We start from the raw sequence: 15,877 nt of genomic DNA, 5'->3' as shown, positions 1-15,877 counted from the left end.
GAAAATGGGGGGCTTTTGAAGGTTATGGGGGAAACGGGGGGCTTTTGAAGGGTTTATGGGGGAAAATGGGGGGTTTTCAAGGGTTATGGGGGGAAAGGGGGGGCTTTTGAAGAGTTATGGGGGAAATGTTTTTTTTTTTGGGGGGTTATGGGGGGAAATGGGGGAGTTTGAGGGGTTATAGGGGGAAATGGGGGGTTTTTGAGGGGTTATGGGGGAAATGGGGGGCTTTTGGGGGGTTATATGGGGAAATGGGGTTTTTTTTGAGGGGTTATGGGGGGAAATGGGGGGGTTTGAGGGTTACGGGGGAAATGGGGGGCTTTGGGGGGTTATATGGGGGAAATGGTTTTTTTTTTTGAGGTGTTATGGGGGGAAATGGGGGTTTTTTTTGAGGGGTTATGGGGGAAATGGGGGGTTTGAGGGGTTATAGGAGGGAAATGGGGGGTTTGAGGGGTTATGGGGGGTATGAGGGGTTATGGGGGAAATGGAGGGTTTTTTGAGGGGGTTATGGGGGAAAATGGGGGGTTTTTTTGAGGGGTTATGGGGGGAAATGGGGGGCTTTTGAAGGGTTATGGGGGGAAATGGGTTTTTTTTTGCGGGGTTATGGGGGGAAATGTTTTTTTTTTGCGGGGTTATGGGGGGAAATGGGGGAGTTTGAGGGTTATAGGGGGGAAATGGGGGTTTTTGAGGGGTTATGGGGGAAATGGGGGGGTTTGAGGGGTTATGGGGGAAATGGGGGGGTTTGAGGGGTTATGGGAGGGAAATGGGGGGGTTTGAGGGGTTATGGGGGGAAATGGGGGATTTGAGGGGTTATGGGAGGGAAATGGGGGGTTTGAGGGGTTATGGGGGGAAATGGGGATTTGAGGGGTTATGGGGGGAAATGGGGGGGTTTGAGGGGTTATGGGGGGAAATGGGGTGGTTTGAGGGTTATGGGGGGAAATGGGTTTTTTTTCAGGGGTTATGGGGGGAAATGGGTTTTTTTTTTCAGGGGTTATGGGGGAAATGGGTTTTTTTTCAGGGGTTATGGGGGAAATGGGGGGGTTTGAGGGGTTATGGGGGGGAAATGGGGGGGTTTGAGGGGTTATGGGGGGAAATGGGGGGGTTTGAGGGGTTATGGGGGGAAATGGGTCTTTTTTTGAGGGGTTACGGAGCGAAATGGGGTTTTTTTTTGAGAGGTTACGGGGGAAATGGGGGCTTTTGAAGGGTTATGGGGAAAATGGGGTTTTTTTTTTTGAGGGATTATGGGGGGAAATGGGGGGTTTGAGGGGTTATGGGGGAAATGGGTTTTTTTGAGGGGTTATGGGGGGAAATGGGGGGTTTTGAGAGGTTACGGGGGGAATTGGGGGGGGTTTTGAGGGGTATAGGGGGAATTGGGGGGGGACCGGGGGATAATGGAGGGGAACTGGGCCTCGAGGGGGGGTGTGAGGGGAAACGGGGGAAATGAGGATAACGGGGGGCTGGAGGGGGGGGTTACGGGGGGGGCGTAGGGGGAAATAAGGGAAATGGGGGCGGGGGGGGGGATGTGAGGGGAAATGCGGGTGCGTGAAGGGGCATATGGGGGAAATGGGGGGGCCCTGAGGGGAAATGGGGGCTGGGGGGGGTGAAATGGGGGGGACCTGAGGGGAGATGAGGGGCGGGGGGGGAAACGGGGGGGCTGGGGAGGAAATGGATGTAAACCAGGGAGGAAACAGGGGGGCCGTGGGGGGGATGCGAGGGAATCGGGGGGTCCCCGAGGGGGGCTCTGGGGCCCCGGTGCCTCTCGGGGGGGGACCCATCCAGCCATTTGAAGGGGGGTGGGGGGGGTGCTCCCCACGTGCCTTTCCCCCCCCCCCCCCCCCCTCCCCTTTCCTCCTTCCCTCCTTCCTCCTCCTCCTCCTCCTTCCCCCTGGGGCGGGGGGGGAAAGTCCGTTCCCCGTTATCAGCCCCCGGGGCCGGCGCGGGGAGACCGAAGGTCGCCGGCAAGGAGAAAGGGGGGGACCAGAAGCCACCTGAAGCGCTCGCCCACCAGGTATTTTGGGGGAACCCCCCCCCCGCCACCACCTTCAGACACTAAAACGTGTTGTGTTCCCCCCCCCCCCCCCACTTTCTCTGTTTCTCAGCCCCCCGAAACCCCAAGGAGCCCCCCCTCGGCCCGGGGGAGGAGACTCACCCCTCGCGCCGCCCCGAAAAGCCCCCGGACCCCCCCAAAATCAAGAGGAAGATGGCGGCGGAGGAGGCCCGGCAGCGGGGGGGGAGAAAGGGCAGCCCCCCCAGGAGGAAGATGGAGGAGGAGGAGGAGGAAAGGGGGGGGACGATGGCGGCGTGGCCTTGAAGAAGGAGATCGGGCTGCTCAGCGCCTGCGGCATCATCGTGGGTGAGTCCCCAAACCGCCCGCTTTCCCCCAAAACCCACCTCCCCCCCCCCCAACCCCAGCAAATTACCCCCCTCCCCTCCCCCCCCCCCCAAAACGCCTGGAAATGCCCCCCAAGTGCCCCTAAATCCCCCCAAATTGCCCCCTTAATCCCCCCAACTGCAGCAAATTGCCCCCCTCAGACGCCGGCGGGTGTCCCCAGCCCCCCCCCCCCCGGCCCAAACTCCCCCCCACGTGCCCTAAAAATCGCCCCCAGGCCCCCCAGTTCACGCCAAATTGCCCCCCCCCCCCCCCCAATCTCCCTAAAGTGCCTGCAAATGGCCCCAAGTGCCCCCAAATCCCCCGAAAATCCCCCCCCCCCGCCTCTCCCCAGTTGCCCCCCCAACCCCCCCCGGTTTGCTCCCAAATTTCCCCGACTGCCCCCGAAATGCCCCTAAATCGCCCCAAATTCCTCCCAGGTCCCCCGTGGATGCCTGTAAATGCCCCCAACCCCCCCCCCCCCCCCAAGTCCCCTAATGCCCCCCCCAGTTGCCCCTAAATCTTTTGGAATGCCCCCCCCCGGGGTCACTCGGGGGGACACGAGGGACGGGGGGGTGACGGGACGGGGTTGGGGACAAGGGACAGGGTCGGGGACGGGTCAGAGTCCGCCCCACACCCCGGGGAGGGGGTGGTGGGGGGGTGGCGGTGAGGGGTGGGCCCTCCCCCTGGCCCCGCCCCCCCCCTTCGTTGTGACATCACCGGTGACGTCACGGGCACGACGCCGTCATCGTTGTCCCCTCCGCCAGGGAAGGGCGTGGGGGCGGGGGTCTCCCTGTTGCCCAAGGGGGCGCTGGGGGAGAGGGACAGGGTTTTGGGGGGGGGACAGGACAACACACCTCCTCCAGGCCCCGCCCCCTCACTGTGACGTCACCGGTGTGATGTCACGGGCGCGGTGATGTCACCGTGACGATGACGGCGTCGCTGTCGACAGGGGACACCGCGGGGTCGGGGGGATCTTTGTGTCACCCAAAGGGGTGCTGGGGGGGGGGGGGGTCCTGCTCCAGGCCCTGCCCCCCCCCCCCCCCCGGCGTCACCGATGACATCACTGACGCGATGACGTCATCCCGCGCAGGCAACATCATCGGGTCGGGGATCTTCGTGTCGCCCAAGGGGGTGCTGGGCCGGGCGGGCAGCGTGGGGCTGGCCCTGGTGGTCTGGGCGGCCACCGGGGCGGCCACCGGGCTGGGGGCCCTGTGCTACGCCGAGCTGGGGGTGGCCCTGCCCTACGCCGGGGGGGACTACGCCTACGTCACCCACATCTTCGGGGGGCTGACAGGGTGAGCGCCGTGGGGCTGGGGGCCGGGGGGGCTGGGGGCCGGGGGGCAGGGAGGGGCCGGGGCTCGGCTACGCCGAGGTGGCGGCCGTCCAACCCGGGTCACCCGTGTCTTCAGGGGGAGCTGTGGGGTGATCTGTGGGGCTGGGGGGGGGGTGTCTGTGGGGCTAGGAGCTATGGGGCTGGGAGCTGCGGGGTGGGATCTATGGGGCTGGGGGGCAGGGTGGGATCTATGGGGCAGAGAGGGGACAGGGGTTGGCTATGCTGAGCTGGTGGCTGTCCAACCCGGGTCACCCCCCGTCTCTGGGGTGGATCTATGGGGCAGGGAGGGGATCTATGGGGCAGGGACATTCGGGGTGGGATCTATGGGGCAGAGAGGTGACAGCGGCAGGCTATGCCGAGCTGGTGACCGTCCAACCCGGGTCACCCCCCGTCTCCGGGGTTGATCTATGGGGTGAAGTGGGGATCTATGGGGCAGAATCTATGGGGCGGGGACCTTCGGGGTGGGATCTATGGGGCAGAGAGGTGACAGTGGCAGGCTATGCCAAGCTGGTGACCGTCCAACCTGGGTCACCCCCCATCTCCGGGGTTGATCTATGGGGCTGCGTGGGGATCTATGGGGCAGAATCTATGGGGCGGGGACCTTCGGGGTGGGATCTATGGGGCAGAGAGGTGACAGCGGCAGGCTATGCTGAGCTGGTGACCGTCCAACCTGGGTCACCCCCCATCTCCGGGGTTGATCTATGGGGTGAAGTGGGGATCTATGGGGCAGAATCTATGGGGCGGGGACCTTCGGGGTGGGATCTATGGGGCAGAGAGGTGACAGCGGCAGGCTATGCTGAGCTGGTGACCGTCCAACCTGGGTCACCCCCCATCTCCGGGGTTGATCTATGGGGCTGCGTGGGGATCTATGGGGCAGGGAGGGGATCTATGGGGTGGGGACATTCGGGGTGGGATCTATGGGGCAGAGAGGTGACAGTGGCAGGCTATGCCGAGCTGGTGACCGTCCAACCTGGGTCACCCCCATCTCCGGGGTTGATCTATGGGGTGAAGTGGGGATCTATGGGGCAGGGAGGGGATCTATGGGGCGGGGACATTCGGGGTGGGATCTATGGGCAGAGAGGTGACAGCGGCAGGCTATGCCGAGCTGGTGACCGTCCAACCCGGGTCACCCCCCGTCTCCGGGGTTGATCTATGGGGTGAAGTGGGGATCTATGGGGCAGGGAGGGGATCTATGGGGTGGGGACATTCGGGGGTGGGATCTATGGGGCAGAGAGGTGACAGCGGCAGGCTATGACGAGCTGGGTGACCGTCCAACCTGGGTCACCCCCCGTCTCCGGGGTTGATCTATGGGGCTGTGTGGGGATCTATGGGGCAGAATCTATGGGGCGGGGACCATTGGGGTGGGATCTATGGGGCAGAGAGGTGACAGTGGCAGGCTATGCCGAGCTGGTGACCGTCCAACCCCGGTCACCCCCAGTCTCCAGGGTTGATCTGTGGGGCAGAGAGGGGATCTATGGGGCAGGGAGGAGATCTATGGGGCCGGGTGGGGATCTATGGGGCAGAATCTGTGGGGCAGGGACCTACGGGGTGGGATCTATGGGGCAGAGAGGGGACAGGGGTTGGCTACGCCGAGCTGGTGACCATCCAACCCGGGTCACCCGCCGTCTCCGGGGTTGATCTGGGGGGGGGGGGGGGGAAGGGGATGTGTGGGGCAGGGCGGGGATGTGTGGGGCAGGGCTCAGAGCTATGGGGCTGCCCCCCGGCAGGTTCCTGCGGCTGTGGATCTCGGTGCTGGTGATTTACCCCACCAACCAGGCCGTCATCGCCCTCACCTTCGCCAACTACGTCCTGCAGCCCCTCTACCCCTCCTGCGCCCCCCGGAGCCCCCCCTGCGCCTGCTGGCGGCCGCCTGCCTGCGTGAGTTGACGGGGGGGGGGACACGCACCCCAAAAACGGAGGGGGGGGGTCCGTGGGTCCCCGGCCCCCCAAACCCCCTCCAAAAGGGGACGCAGGGGATGCCCCCCCCCCCCCCAAAACTGCCCCTAAAAGGGGACCTGGGGGGGGGGGGGGGGGGTGAAGCGGGGTGCCAGGGTTGTGACCCCCCCCCCCTCTCTTTTTCTGGCCCCCCCCCCCCCAAGTGCTGCTGACGTGGGTGAACTGCACCAGCGTGCGCTGGGCCACCCGGGTGCAGGACGCCTTCACCGCCGGCAAGCTGCTGGCCCTGGCCCTCATCATCCTCACCGGCATCGTCCTCATCGGCAAAGGTCAGCTGGGGGGGGACGGGGGACACGGACACACCCCCTCCCCACCCACCCCCACCCCACCCCCCGTGGGCTCTGGGAGCCCCTGGGCCCCCTCTAATTACCCCTAGCCCCCCCCCCCCCCTTTTTTAATTACTCCTAGGGCCCCTTTAATTAGCCCTAAGACCCGCCCCCCCCCCACATCCCCTCTAATTGCCCCTGGGCCACCTGTAATTGCCCCCAGCCCCCGCCATGTCCCCTCTAATTGCCCCCAGCCCCCGCCCCGCCATGTCCCCTCTAATTGCCCCCAGCCCCCGCCATGTCCCCTCTAATTGCCCCCAGCCCCCGCCATGTCCCCTCTAATTGCCCCCAGCCCCCCGCCATGTCCCCTCTAATTGCCCCCAGCCCCCCCCGTCCCCTCTAATTGCCCCCAGCCCCCCCGTCCCCTCTAATTGCCCCCAGCCCCCCCCCGTCCCCTCTAATTGCCCCCAGCCCCCCCCCCCCCCGTCCCTCTAATTGCCCCCAGCCCCCCCCCCCCCCCCCGTCCCCTCTAATTGCCCCCAGCCCCCACCCCATCCCCATCCCTTCTAATTAGCTCTAGGGCCCCCCCCATGTCCCCTCTAATTGCCCCCAGGGCCCCCATCCTCTCTAATTGCCCCCAGCCCCCCCCATGTCCCCCTAATTGCCCCTAGGGCCCCCCCCGTCCCCCCTAATTGCCCCTAGGGCCCCCCCATGTCCCCTCTAATTGCCCCTAGCGCCCCCCTATGTCCCCTCTAATTGCCCCCAGGCCCCCCACGTCCCCTCTAATTGCCCCTAGGGCCCCCCCATCCCCTCTAATTACCCTCAGCCCCCCCCATGTCCCCCCTAATTGCCCCTAGGGCCCCCCCCATGTCCCCCCTAATTGCCCTTAGGGCCCCTCCCCCCATCCCCTCTAATTGCCCCCAGCCCCCCCCCACATCCCCTCTAATTACCCAGAGAGCCCCCCCATCCTCTCTAATTACCCCCAGCCCCCCCCCCCCCCCCCCCCCGTCCCCTCTAATTGCCCCTAGGACCCCCTCAATTACCCCCCAGCCCCTCCAAACCCCCTCTAATTACTGCCAGGACCCCCTTAATTACCTGCAGGCCCCCTCTAATTGCCTGTAAGCCCCCCCCCAGCCCCCCAACTGCCCCTAGCCCTCCCCCATCCCCTCTAATTACCTCTAGGGCCCCCCTAATTACCCTCACCCCCCCCCCCACAGCCCCTTTAATTGCGCCCAGCCCCCCTCTAATTACCCTTTTGCATCCCCTCCAAACCCCCCCAGGTCCCCCCCCCCCACTGACCCCCCCGCGCCCCCCCCCCCTCCCCCCCCAGGTGAGCACTACTGGCTGGCCCCCCCCCAGGCCTTCTCCTTCTGGGAGCCCCCCACGGCGGGGGGGGTGGCAATGGCCTTTCTCCAGGGCTCCTTCGCCTACGGCGGCTGGAACTTCCTCAACTACGTCACCGAGGAGCTGGTTGACCCCTCCCGGTGGGTGGTTTTTGGGGGGGGGGGGGGTGGTGGTTTTTGGGGGGTGGGGGGGGCCCTTTTTGTGCCGGTGTGTCACCCCCCCCCCCCCCCCCCCTTCCCCCTCAGGAACCTGCCGCGGGCCATCGTCATCTCCATCCCCCTCGTCACCATCCTCTACGTCATGGCCAACGTGGCTTACGTCACCGCCATGTCCCCCGAGGAGCTGCTGGCCTCCAACGCCGTGGCCGTGGTGAGGCAACGCCCCCCCCCCCTCCCCTCCCCCTCCCCCCGCCGTGGCCACGCCCAGCCCTTAACCCCGCCCCCCCCCCCCCAGACCTTCGGGGAGAAGGTGCTGGGCGTCATGGCCTGGGTGATGCCCCTGGCTGTCGCCCTCTCCACCTTCGGCGGCGTCAACGGCTCCCTCTTCACCTGCTCCCGGTGAGTGCGCGACGTGTCGTGTCCGCCCCCCCCCCCCCCCCCCCCCCGCCCCGGCCAGTGACGTCACAGCGCCACGCCTCCGTGTGACATCACAGGGCAACTTTGAAGGAGCTGCCCCTTTAAGGAGCTGGGGAGGGCTGCGGCCACGCCCCGCCCCCTTTGGGGGAGCCCCGCCCACGGGGAGGAGCTGGCCACGCCCCCACCCAGGAGAACAAGCCCCCGCCCCGCCATTAAGCCCCGCCCATTCCTTAAGCCATGCCCCCTCCCCGAGTCCCCTTAAGCCACGCCCCCTCCCCGAGTCCCCTTAAGCCACGCCCCCTCCCCGAGGCCCCTCCCCTTTAAGCCACGCCCCCTTTCCTTGAGTAATGCTCCCTCCCCAGGCCCTTTCCTTAAGCCACGCCCCCTTTCCTTGAGTAATGCTCCCTCCCCAGGCCCTTTCCTTAAGCCACGCCCCCTTTCCTTAAGCCACGCCCCCCGAGGCCCTTTCCTTAAGCCACGCCCCCTTCCCAGAGGTCCCTCCCCTTTCCTTAAGCCACGCCCCCTTTCCTTAAGCCACGCCCCCTCCCCAGGCCCTTTCCTTAAGCCACACCCCCTTTCCTTAAGCCACGCCCCCTCCCCGAAGCCCCTTTCCTTAAGCCACGCCCCTTTCCTTAAGCCACGCCCCTTTCCTTAAGCCACGCCCCTTTCCTTAAGCCACGCCCCCTCCCCTGAGGCCCTTTCCTTAAGCCACGCCCCCTTCCCAAGTCCCCTTAAGCCACGCCCCCACCCCCGAGGCCCCTCCCTGTTCCTTAAGCCACACCCCCTCCCCAGAGCTCCCTCTCCTTTCCTTAAGCCACGCCCCCTTTCCTTAAGCCACGCCCCCTTTCCTTAAGCCACGCCCCTCCCCTGAGGCCCCCTTTCCTTAAGCCACGCCCCTTTCTGCAAGGCACACCCACTCACCAGCCCCTTTCCTTAAGCCACGCCCCCTCCCCCAGGCCCTTTCCTTAAGCCACGCCCCTTTCCTTAAGCCACGCCCCCCGGGCCCTTTCCTTAAGCCACGCCCCCTTCCCAAGTCCCCTTAAGCCCCGCCCCCACCCCCGAGGCCCCTCCCCTTTCCTTAAGCCCCGCCCCCTTCCAACCTGCCCCACTAAACCCCGCCCCTCCCTTAAGCCCCGCCCCCTCCCATTCATCCCTGTTTTTGGGGGGGTGCGGGTGCGTCACCCCCTTTCCCTCTCCCCGCCCCCCCTCCCCTCCCCCCCCGCTGACGTCAGGGCCCCGCCCGCAGGCTGTTCTACGCGGGGGCGCGCGAGGGGCACCTGCCGGCGCTGCTGGCCATGATCCACCTGGAGCGACGCACCCCGGTGCCCGCCCTGCTGCTCACCGTGAGTGGGGGCGGGGCGGGGGCGGGGCCTGAGAGGTGGGGGGGCGTGGCCTCATCCTAAGCCCCGCCCCTCCCCATTCATTCATTCATTCATTCATTCATTCCAGTGCGTGTCGACGCTGCTGATGCTGGTGACGGGGGACATTTACACCCTCATTAATTACGTGGGTTTCGTCAACCACCTCTGGTACGGCGTCACCGTGGCCGGGCTCCTGGTGCTGCGCTGGCGCCAGCCCCGCCTGCCGCGGCCCATCCGGGTGAGACACCCCCCCCCCCTCAAACCCCGTGTCACCCCAGCTCCCCCCTCCCTCCCCCCTCCCTTTGGGCGTGGCCCTCAGCGGGTGTGTCCCCCCCCCCCCCTGCCCCGCCCAGGTGCCGCTGGTGGTGCCGGGCCTGTACCTGCTGCTGTGGGCGGCCATGCTGGTGGCCGCCCTCTGGTCGGAACCCCTGGTCTGCGGCATCGGGTTGGCCATCACCGCCACCGGCGCCCCCCTCTACCTGCTGGTCCTGCGGGGGGGCGCCCGGCCCCCCGCCCTGCGCCGCGCCGTGGGTCAGAGCCGGGGAGACGTGGGGCGGGACGGGGGGGCGGGGTTTGGGAGCAATTTTGGGGGCGGTTCTGGGGTGTTTGGAGGGGGGGGGTGGTTGAGGGGGTCCCATTTGGGGGTGCTGTGGGGAGATGGGGGCAGGGGGGAGGAGATGTGGGGCGGGGGGGACACTTAGGGGGCAGCGGGGGGGTGTCGGAGGGGGGTTTGGGGGTCTCGGAGGTCACTTCTGGGGGGTTTGGGGGCGGTTTGGGGGCGGCGGGAGGGTGCCTGACGGGGTCATGTGGGGAGATGTGGGGCAGGGGGGCACTTGGGGGGCGGTGGGGTACTGGGAGTGGGGCCATGGCGGGGGTTGGGGGGCAGTTTTGGGGGGGTTGGGGGGCAGTTTGAGGGGGTTTGGGGGCCATTGAGGGGTGATGTGGGGCGCTCTGGGGAGATGTGGGGCAGAGGGGACACGGGGGGGGCGGGGCCACCGTGACTGGTGCCATTTTTGGGCGGGGCTGCGGTTTTGGGGGGCACTTTGGGGGTCTTGGGGGGGGGGGTACTTCGGGGGCGCTGTGGGGCAGCCGTGGGTCACAGGGCCCCCCCCCTCCCCACAGCGGCCCTGACGCGCTTCGGGCAGTGCCTGTGCCTGGTGGTCTACCCCCACAGCGACGCCTCCGCGCCCCACGGCGACCAGCAGCAGCCCCTCACCTCCCAGCCCCACAACTGAGCCCCACACCCCCCCCTCCACCCCCCCCCCCCAGCCCCACGGCGCTCGCACGTGCCCCTCCCTGCCCCACACCTGAGCCCCGTGGGGCAGCCCCACACGGTGCCTTACCCCTGCCCCATAGCGCTGCCCCCCAAGCGTGCCTTAAGCCCAGCCCTTGCCGTGGGGCTGCCCCACAGCGCCTCTGCCCCACTGAAGGGGGGTGGGGGGCGGGGCTCCCGCGGGAGCCCCGCCCCCCACCGCATGGCCCCGCCCACCGCGGCACCTCCCCCGCCCCAAGGTAAGAGCCTGCCCCACATCCCGCCCCATAGCCTGACCTACATCCCACCCCATAGATCCGAATCTTGCCCTATAGAGCCACATCCCACCCCATAGCCCCCCATCCTGACCCATAGCTCCACCCCATAGCTCTGTCCTGCCCCATAGCTCTGTCCTGCCCCACATCTTGCCCTGTGGCCCCCATTCCCGCTGCATAGACTGCCCCACAGCCCCCAACCTGCCCCACAGCCCCCAACCTTCCCCACATCCCACTTGGCCTGCCCCACGGCCCCCCATCCTGCCCTATAGCCCCCATCCCGCCCCATAGCTCTGCCCCACAGCCCCCCATCCCGCCCCGTAGCTGTGCCCCACAGCCCACCATCCTGCCCCATAGCCCCCATCCCGCCCTGTAGCTCTGCCCCACAGCCCCCCATCCCGCCCCATAGCTCTGCCCCATAGCCCCCATCCTGCCCCATAGCCCCCATCCCGCCCTGTAGCTCTGCCCCACAGCCCTCCATCCCGCCCCATAGCCCCCATCCCGCCCCATAGCTCTGCCCCATAGCCCCCATCCTGCCCCATAGCCGCCATCCCGCCCTGTAGCTCTGCCCCACAGCCCGCCATCCCGCCCCATAGCTGCCATCCCGCCCCATAGCTCTGCCCCATAGCCCCCATCCTGCCCCATAGCCCCCATCCCGCCCTGTAGCTCTGCCCCACAGCCCCCCCATCCCGCCCCATAGCCGCCATCCCGCCCCATAGCTCTGCCCCATAGCCCCCATCCCGCCCCACGTCCCCTGACCCCCCTCCTCTCTCCCCACAGATCCGTGGGGCCCGGAGACACCCGACACCCCCCCCCCCCCCCCCAGCGCCTGGACTCCGGGGTCCCCCTTTTTGGGGTGGGGGTGGGGGGACACGCCCCTCCCCCACCCCCTTTCTTTTTTTTTTAGGCGTGACGTCACCGGGGGGCGGGGCCGGTTCGGCGTCAGTGGAGGCGGGTTCGGGGGCTGCCAAAAGACGCGTTTTTGGGGGGGTTTTTACGGAAATAAACACGGAAATCCCACGTGACCCAGCCCGTTCCTGGGGGGGGGGGGGGCGGGGGGGGGACCTGCGCGAAACCCAGCCCCTGTTTGGGGGGGTTTTGGGTCAATAAACCCATTTCGGGGGGGGGTTGGGTCCGACATAACACACACACACACACCCCCCCACACCCCCCCCCAGCGGTTCTCACCGCGGTCCGCGGCCTTCTCCGGGAAGAGCCGGGGCTGCTTCCGGGTCGGGGGGGGGGGGCGGAAGGAGCCGAAACTGGGCGGAAATAACCGAAAGAGAGGCGGAAAGAGCCGAGGGGGAGGCGGAAAGATCCGAAGAGTCACGGAAAGACCGGAAGCAACCGAAGGAGGGGTGGAGAGAGGCGAAGGGAGGCGGAAACACCCGAGGGGGAGGCGGAAATAGCCGAAAAGTGACGGGAAGAGGCGAAGAAGGGGCGGAAACAGCCGAGGGGAGGCGGAAACAGCCGAAAAGAGGCGAAGGGGGGGCGGAGAGCGCCGAAGGGCGGCGGAAGTTGCCGATCGCCCCCTCCGGAAGTAGCCGAAGAGTTTCCGGAAGTTGCCGAAGCGCCGGCGGGGCGGGGCGGGCGCTGGGGCCCGATCGGCGCCACACCAAGATGGCGGACGGGGAGGAGGTGACTCTGGACGGGCGGCCGCTCCATCTGCTCCGCGTCGCCGACCTGAAGGCGGCCCTGGAGCAGCGGGGGTTGGCCAAGAGCGGGCAGAAGAGCGCCCTGGTCAAGCGGCTGCGAGGGGTAACCGGCGGGAGGGCGGGCGGAGGAGAAGGGGAAGGGAAGGGAAAATGGTGGTTGTGTGTGTGGGGAGGGGGGGGGGAAGGCGGTTAATGGCGGCGCATGCGCCATGGCGGCCGCGCTCTCCCCCCCCCCCTTCCCTCACGGTTTCCCGCCAACGGCCGGGGGGAGGCGGGCGCATGCGCCGAGGGGGGTGTTGTTGGGGGGGGGGGGGGGGTGTATGAGACCCCCGCAGAGGAGGGGGTTTGAGGTGAAAGTGGCGGGTTTGGGGTAAAAACGGCGCGGGGGGGGGAAATGGGGGGTTTTGGGGAGGGGGTTGTGAGGGGATTTGGGGGAGCGTGAGGGGGGTCCGTGAGGGGATTTGAGGCGCAAATCGCGGTTTTGGAGGGAGTTCGTGAGAGGATTTGGGGTGAAAATGGCCTTTGGGGGGAGTTTGCGAGGGGATGTGGGGGGAAACGGGGTTTGGGGGAGCGTGAGGAGGTTTCGTGAGGGGATTTGGGGTAAAAATGCCGGTTTGGGGGAGTTTGAGGGGGGGTTGTGGGGGGATTTGGGGTAAAAATCACGTTTGGGGGGGAGTTTGAGGAGGATTTGAGGTGAAAATCGCGTTTTGGGAGAGTTTGAGGGGGGTTGCGAGAGGATTTGGGGTAAAAAATCGCGGTTTCGGGAGTTTGTGAGGAGATCTGGGGTAAAAATGCTGGTTCGGGGGCGTTTGAGGGGGGTTGTGAGGGGATTTGGGGTAAAAAATCGTGGTTTCGGGAGTTTGTGAGGAGATTAGGGGTAAAAATGCCGGTTTGGGGGAGTTTGAGGGGGGTTGTGAGGGGATTTGAGGTAAAAATCACGTTTGGGGGGGAGTTTGAGGGGGATTTGAGGTGAAAATCGCGTTTTGAGAGAGTTTGAGGGGGGTTGTGAGGGGATTTGGGGTAAAAAATCGCGGTTTCGGGAGTTTGTGAGGAGATCTGGGGTAAAAATGCCGGTTTGGGGGAGATTGAGGGGGGTTGTGAGGGGATTTGGGGTAAAAAATCGCGTTTTCGGGAGTTTGTGAGGAGATTTGGGGTAAAAATGCCGGTTTGGGGGAGATTGAGGGGGGGTTGTGAGGGGATTTGAGGGAAAAATCGCGGTTTCGGGAGTTTGTGAGGAGATTTGGGGTAAAAATGCCGGTTTGGGGGAGTTTGAGGGGCGTTGTGAGGGGATTTGAGGTAAAAATCACGTTTGGGGGGGAGTTTGAGGGGGATTTGAGGTGAAAATCGCGTTTTGAGAGAGTTTGAGGGGGGTTGCGAGGGGATTTGAGGTGAAAGTCGCGTTTTCCGGAGGTTGTGAGGGGATTTGAGGTAAAAGGCCCTTTTTCGGGGAGTTTGTGAGGAGGTTTGGGGCGAAAGTCGCGTTTTGGGGCAGTTCATGAGGGGATTTGTGTTAAATATCGCGGTTTGGGGGAGTTTGTGAGGCGATTTGAGTTAAAAAATGCCGTTTGGGGGGGTTTTAAAGGGGATTTGAGCTAAAAGTCGAATTTCGAGGGAGTTTGTGAGGGGATTTGAGGTTAAAAACGGCGTTTTCCAGAGGGGGGGGTGTGAGGGGATTTGAGGTAAAAGTCCCGTTTCCGGGGAGTTCGTGGGGGGATTTGGGGTGAAAGTTGAGGTTTTGGGGAGTTGGAAGTTAAAATTCTGTGTTTGGGGAGACTTGAGGGGTGAAATCACAAATTCGAGGAGGTTTTGAGGGGATTTGAGTTAGAAAAAGCACGGTTTTGTGGAGTTTGTGAGGGGATTTGAGGTGAAAATCCCCATTTGGGGGAGTTTGAGGGGAGACGTGAGGTAAAAAGTCACGGTTTGGGGGGAGTTTGTGAGGGGATTTGAGTTTCAAAAAAGTCACAACTTTGTGGAGTTCGAGGAGATTTGAGGTAAAAAAATCGTGATTTTAGGGGGGTTTGTGAGGGGCCTTCAGGTAAAATACCCCAATTTTGGGGAGTTTGAGGGGGGATTTGAGGTAAAAAGTCATGAATTTGGGGGGGGGGTGTGGGGGGATTTGAGGTAAAGTATTACATTTTGGGGTAGTTTGTGAGGGGCTCTGAGGTAAAATACCCCAATTTTGGGGAGCTGGAGGAGCGATTTGAGGTGAAAAAAAGGCATTTTGGGGGGGTTTGATGGGGAATTTGAGGTAAAACATTGCCTTTTGGGGGGGTTTGATGGGGAATTTGAGGTAAGAAAAGGCGTTTTGGGGGGGTTTGATGGGGAGTTTGAGGTAAAATGTTGCCTTTTGGGGGGGTTTGATGGGGAATTTGAGGTAAAAGGTGTTTTGGGGGGGTTTGGTGAATTTGAGGTAAAACGTTGCCTTTTGGGGGGGTTTGATGGGGAGTTTGAGGTAAAACGTTGCCTTTTGCGGGGGTTTGATGGGGAATTTGGGGGGGTTTGGTGAATTTGAGGTAAAATGTTGCCTTTTGGGGGGGTTTGATGGGGAGTTTGAGGTAAAACGTTGCCTTTTGGGGGGTTTGATGGGGAATTTGGGGGGGTTTGGTGAATTTGAGGTAAAATATTGCCTTTTGGGGGGGTTTGATGGGGAGTTTGAGGTAAAACGTTGCCTTTTGGGGGGGTTTGATGGGGAGTTTGAGGTAAAACGTTGTCTTTTGGGGGGGTTTGATGGGGAGTTTGAGATAAGAAAAGGCGTTTTGGGGGGGTTTGATGGGGAGTTTGAGGTAAAAGGTGTTTTGGGGGGTTTGGTGAATTTGAGGTAAAACGTTGCCTTTTGGGGGGGTTTGATGGGGAATTTGGGGGGGTTTGGTGAATTTGAGGTAAAATATTGCCTTTTGGGGGGGTTTGATGGGAAGTTTGAGGTAAAACGTTGCCTTTTGGAGGGGTTTGATGGGGAGTTTGAGGTAAAACGTTGCCTTTTGGGGGGTTTGATGGGAATTTGGGGGGGTTTGGTGAACTTGAGGTAAAATATTGCCTTTTGGGGGGGTTTGATGGGAAGTTTGAGGTAAAACGTTGCCTTTTGGGGGGTTTGATGGGGAGTTTGAGGTAAAACGTTGCCTTTTGGGGGGGTTTGATGGGGAGTTTGAGGTAAAACGTTGCCTTTTGGGGGGGTTTGATGGGGAATTTGGGGGGGTTTGGTGAATTTGAGGTAAAACGTTGCCTTTTGGGGGGGTTTGATGGGGAGTTTGAGGTAAAATGTTGCCTTTTGGAGGGGTTTGATGGGGAGTTTGAGGTAAAACGTTGCCTTTTGGGGGGGTTTGATGGGGAGTTTGAGGTAAAACGTTGCCTTTTGGGGGGTTTGATGGGGAATTTGGGGGGGTTTGGTGAATTTGAGGTAAAATGTTGCCTTTTGGGGGGTTTGATGGGGAGTTTGAGGTAAAACGTTGCCTTTTGGGGGGGATTGATGGGTAATTTGGGGGGTGTTTGGTGAAT

The 15,877-nt window shown here is 63.7% G+C and overlaps 2 protein-coding genes across 2 annotated transcripts; one reads left to right on the top strand and one right to left on the bottom strand.

Moving 5' to 3' along the window:
• Nucleotides 1-1,786: 1,786 nt before the first annotated feature.
• LOC141737177 (large neutral amino acids transporter small subunit 2-like) lies at nucleotides 1,787-11,755 on the top strand (the record flags this gene model as incomplete). Its single annotated transcript, XM_074571819.1, is given in 14 exon segments — nucleotides 1,787-2,005; nucleotides 2,097-2,350; nucleotides 3,459-3,663; nucleotides 5,429-5,529; nucleotides 5,532-5,579; nucleotides 5,801-5,926; nucleotides 7,254-7,407; nucleotides 7,513-7,636; nucleotides 7,721-7,824; nucleotides 9,089-9,185; nucleotides 9,292-9,441; nucleotides 9,557-9,734; nucleotides 10,326-10,715; nucleotides 11,638-11,755. Coding segments are annotated over 13 exon segments (1,873 nt in total), but the record flags the coding sequence as incomplete, so codon positions are not given.
• LOC141737176 (uncharacterized) lies at nucleotides 10,580-12,425 on the bottom strand (the record flags this gene model as incomplete). The annotated part of the gene is made up of 3 exons (XM_074571818.1): nucleotides 10,580-10,627; nucleotides 11,537-11,694; nucleotides 11,919-12,425. Coding segments are annotated over 3 exons (713 nt in total), but the record flags the coding sequence as incomplete, so codon positions are not given.
• Between the last annotated feature and the right edge of the window lie 3,452 nt (nucleotides 12,426-15,877).

This window comes from Larus michahellis, unplaced genomic scaffold (genome assembly GCF_964199755.1).
Source record: "Larus michahellis unplaced genomic scaffold, bLarMic1.1 SCAFFOLD_581, whole genome shotgun sequence".
NCBI classification, from domain to species: Eukaryota; Metazoa; Chordata; class Aves; order Charadriiformes; family Laridae; genus Larus; species Larus michahellis.
Note: the sequence above shows the minus strand (reverse complement) of the source record. Positions and strands in the feature narration are given on the sequence as shown.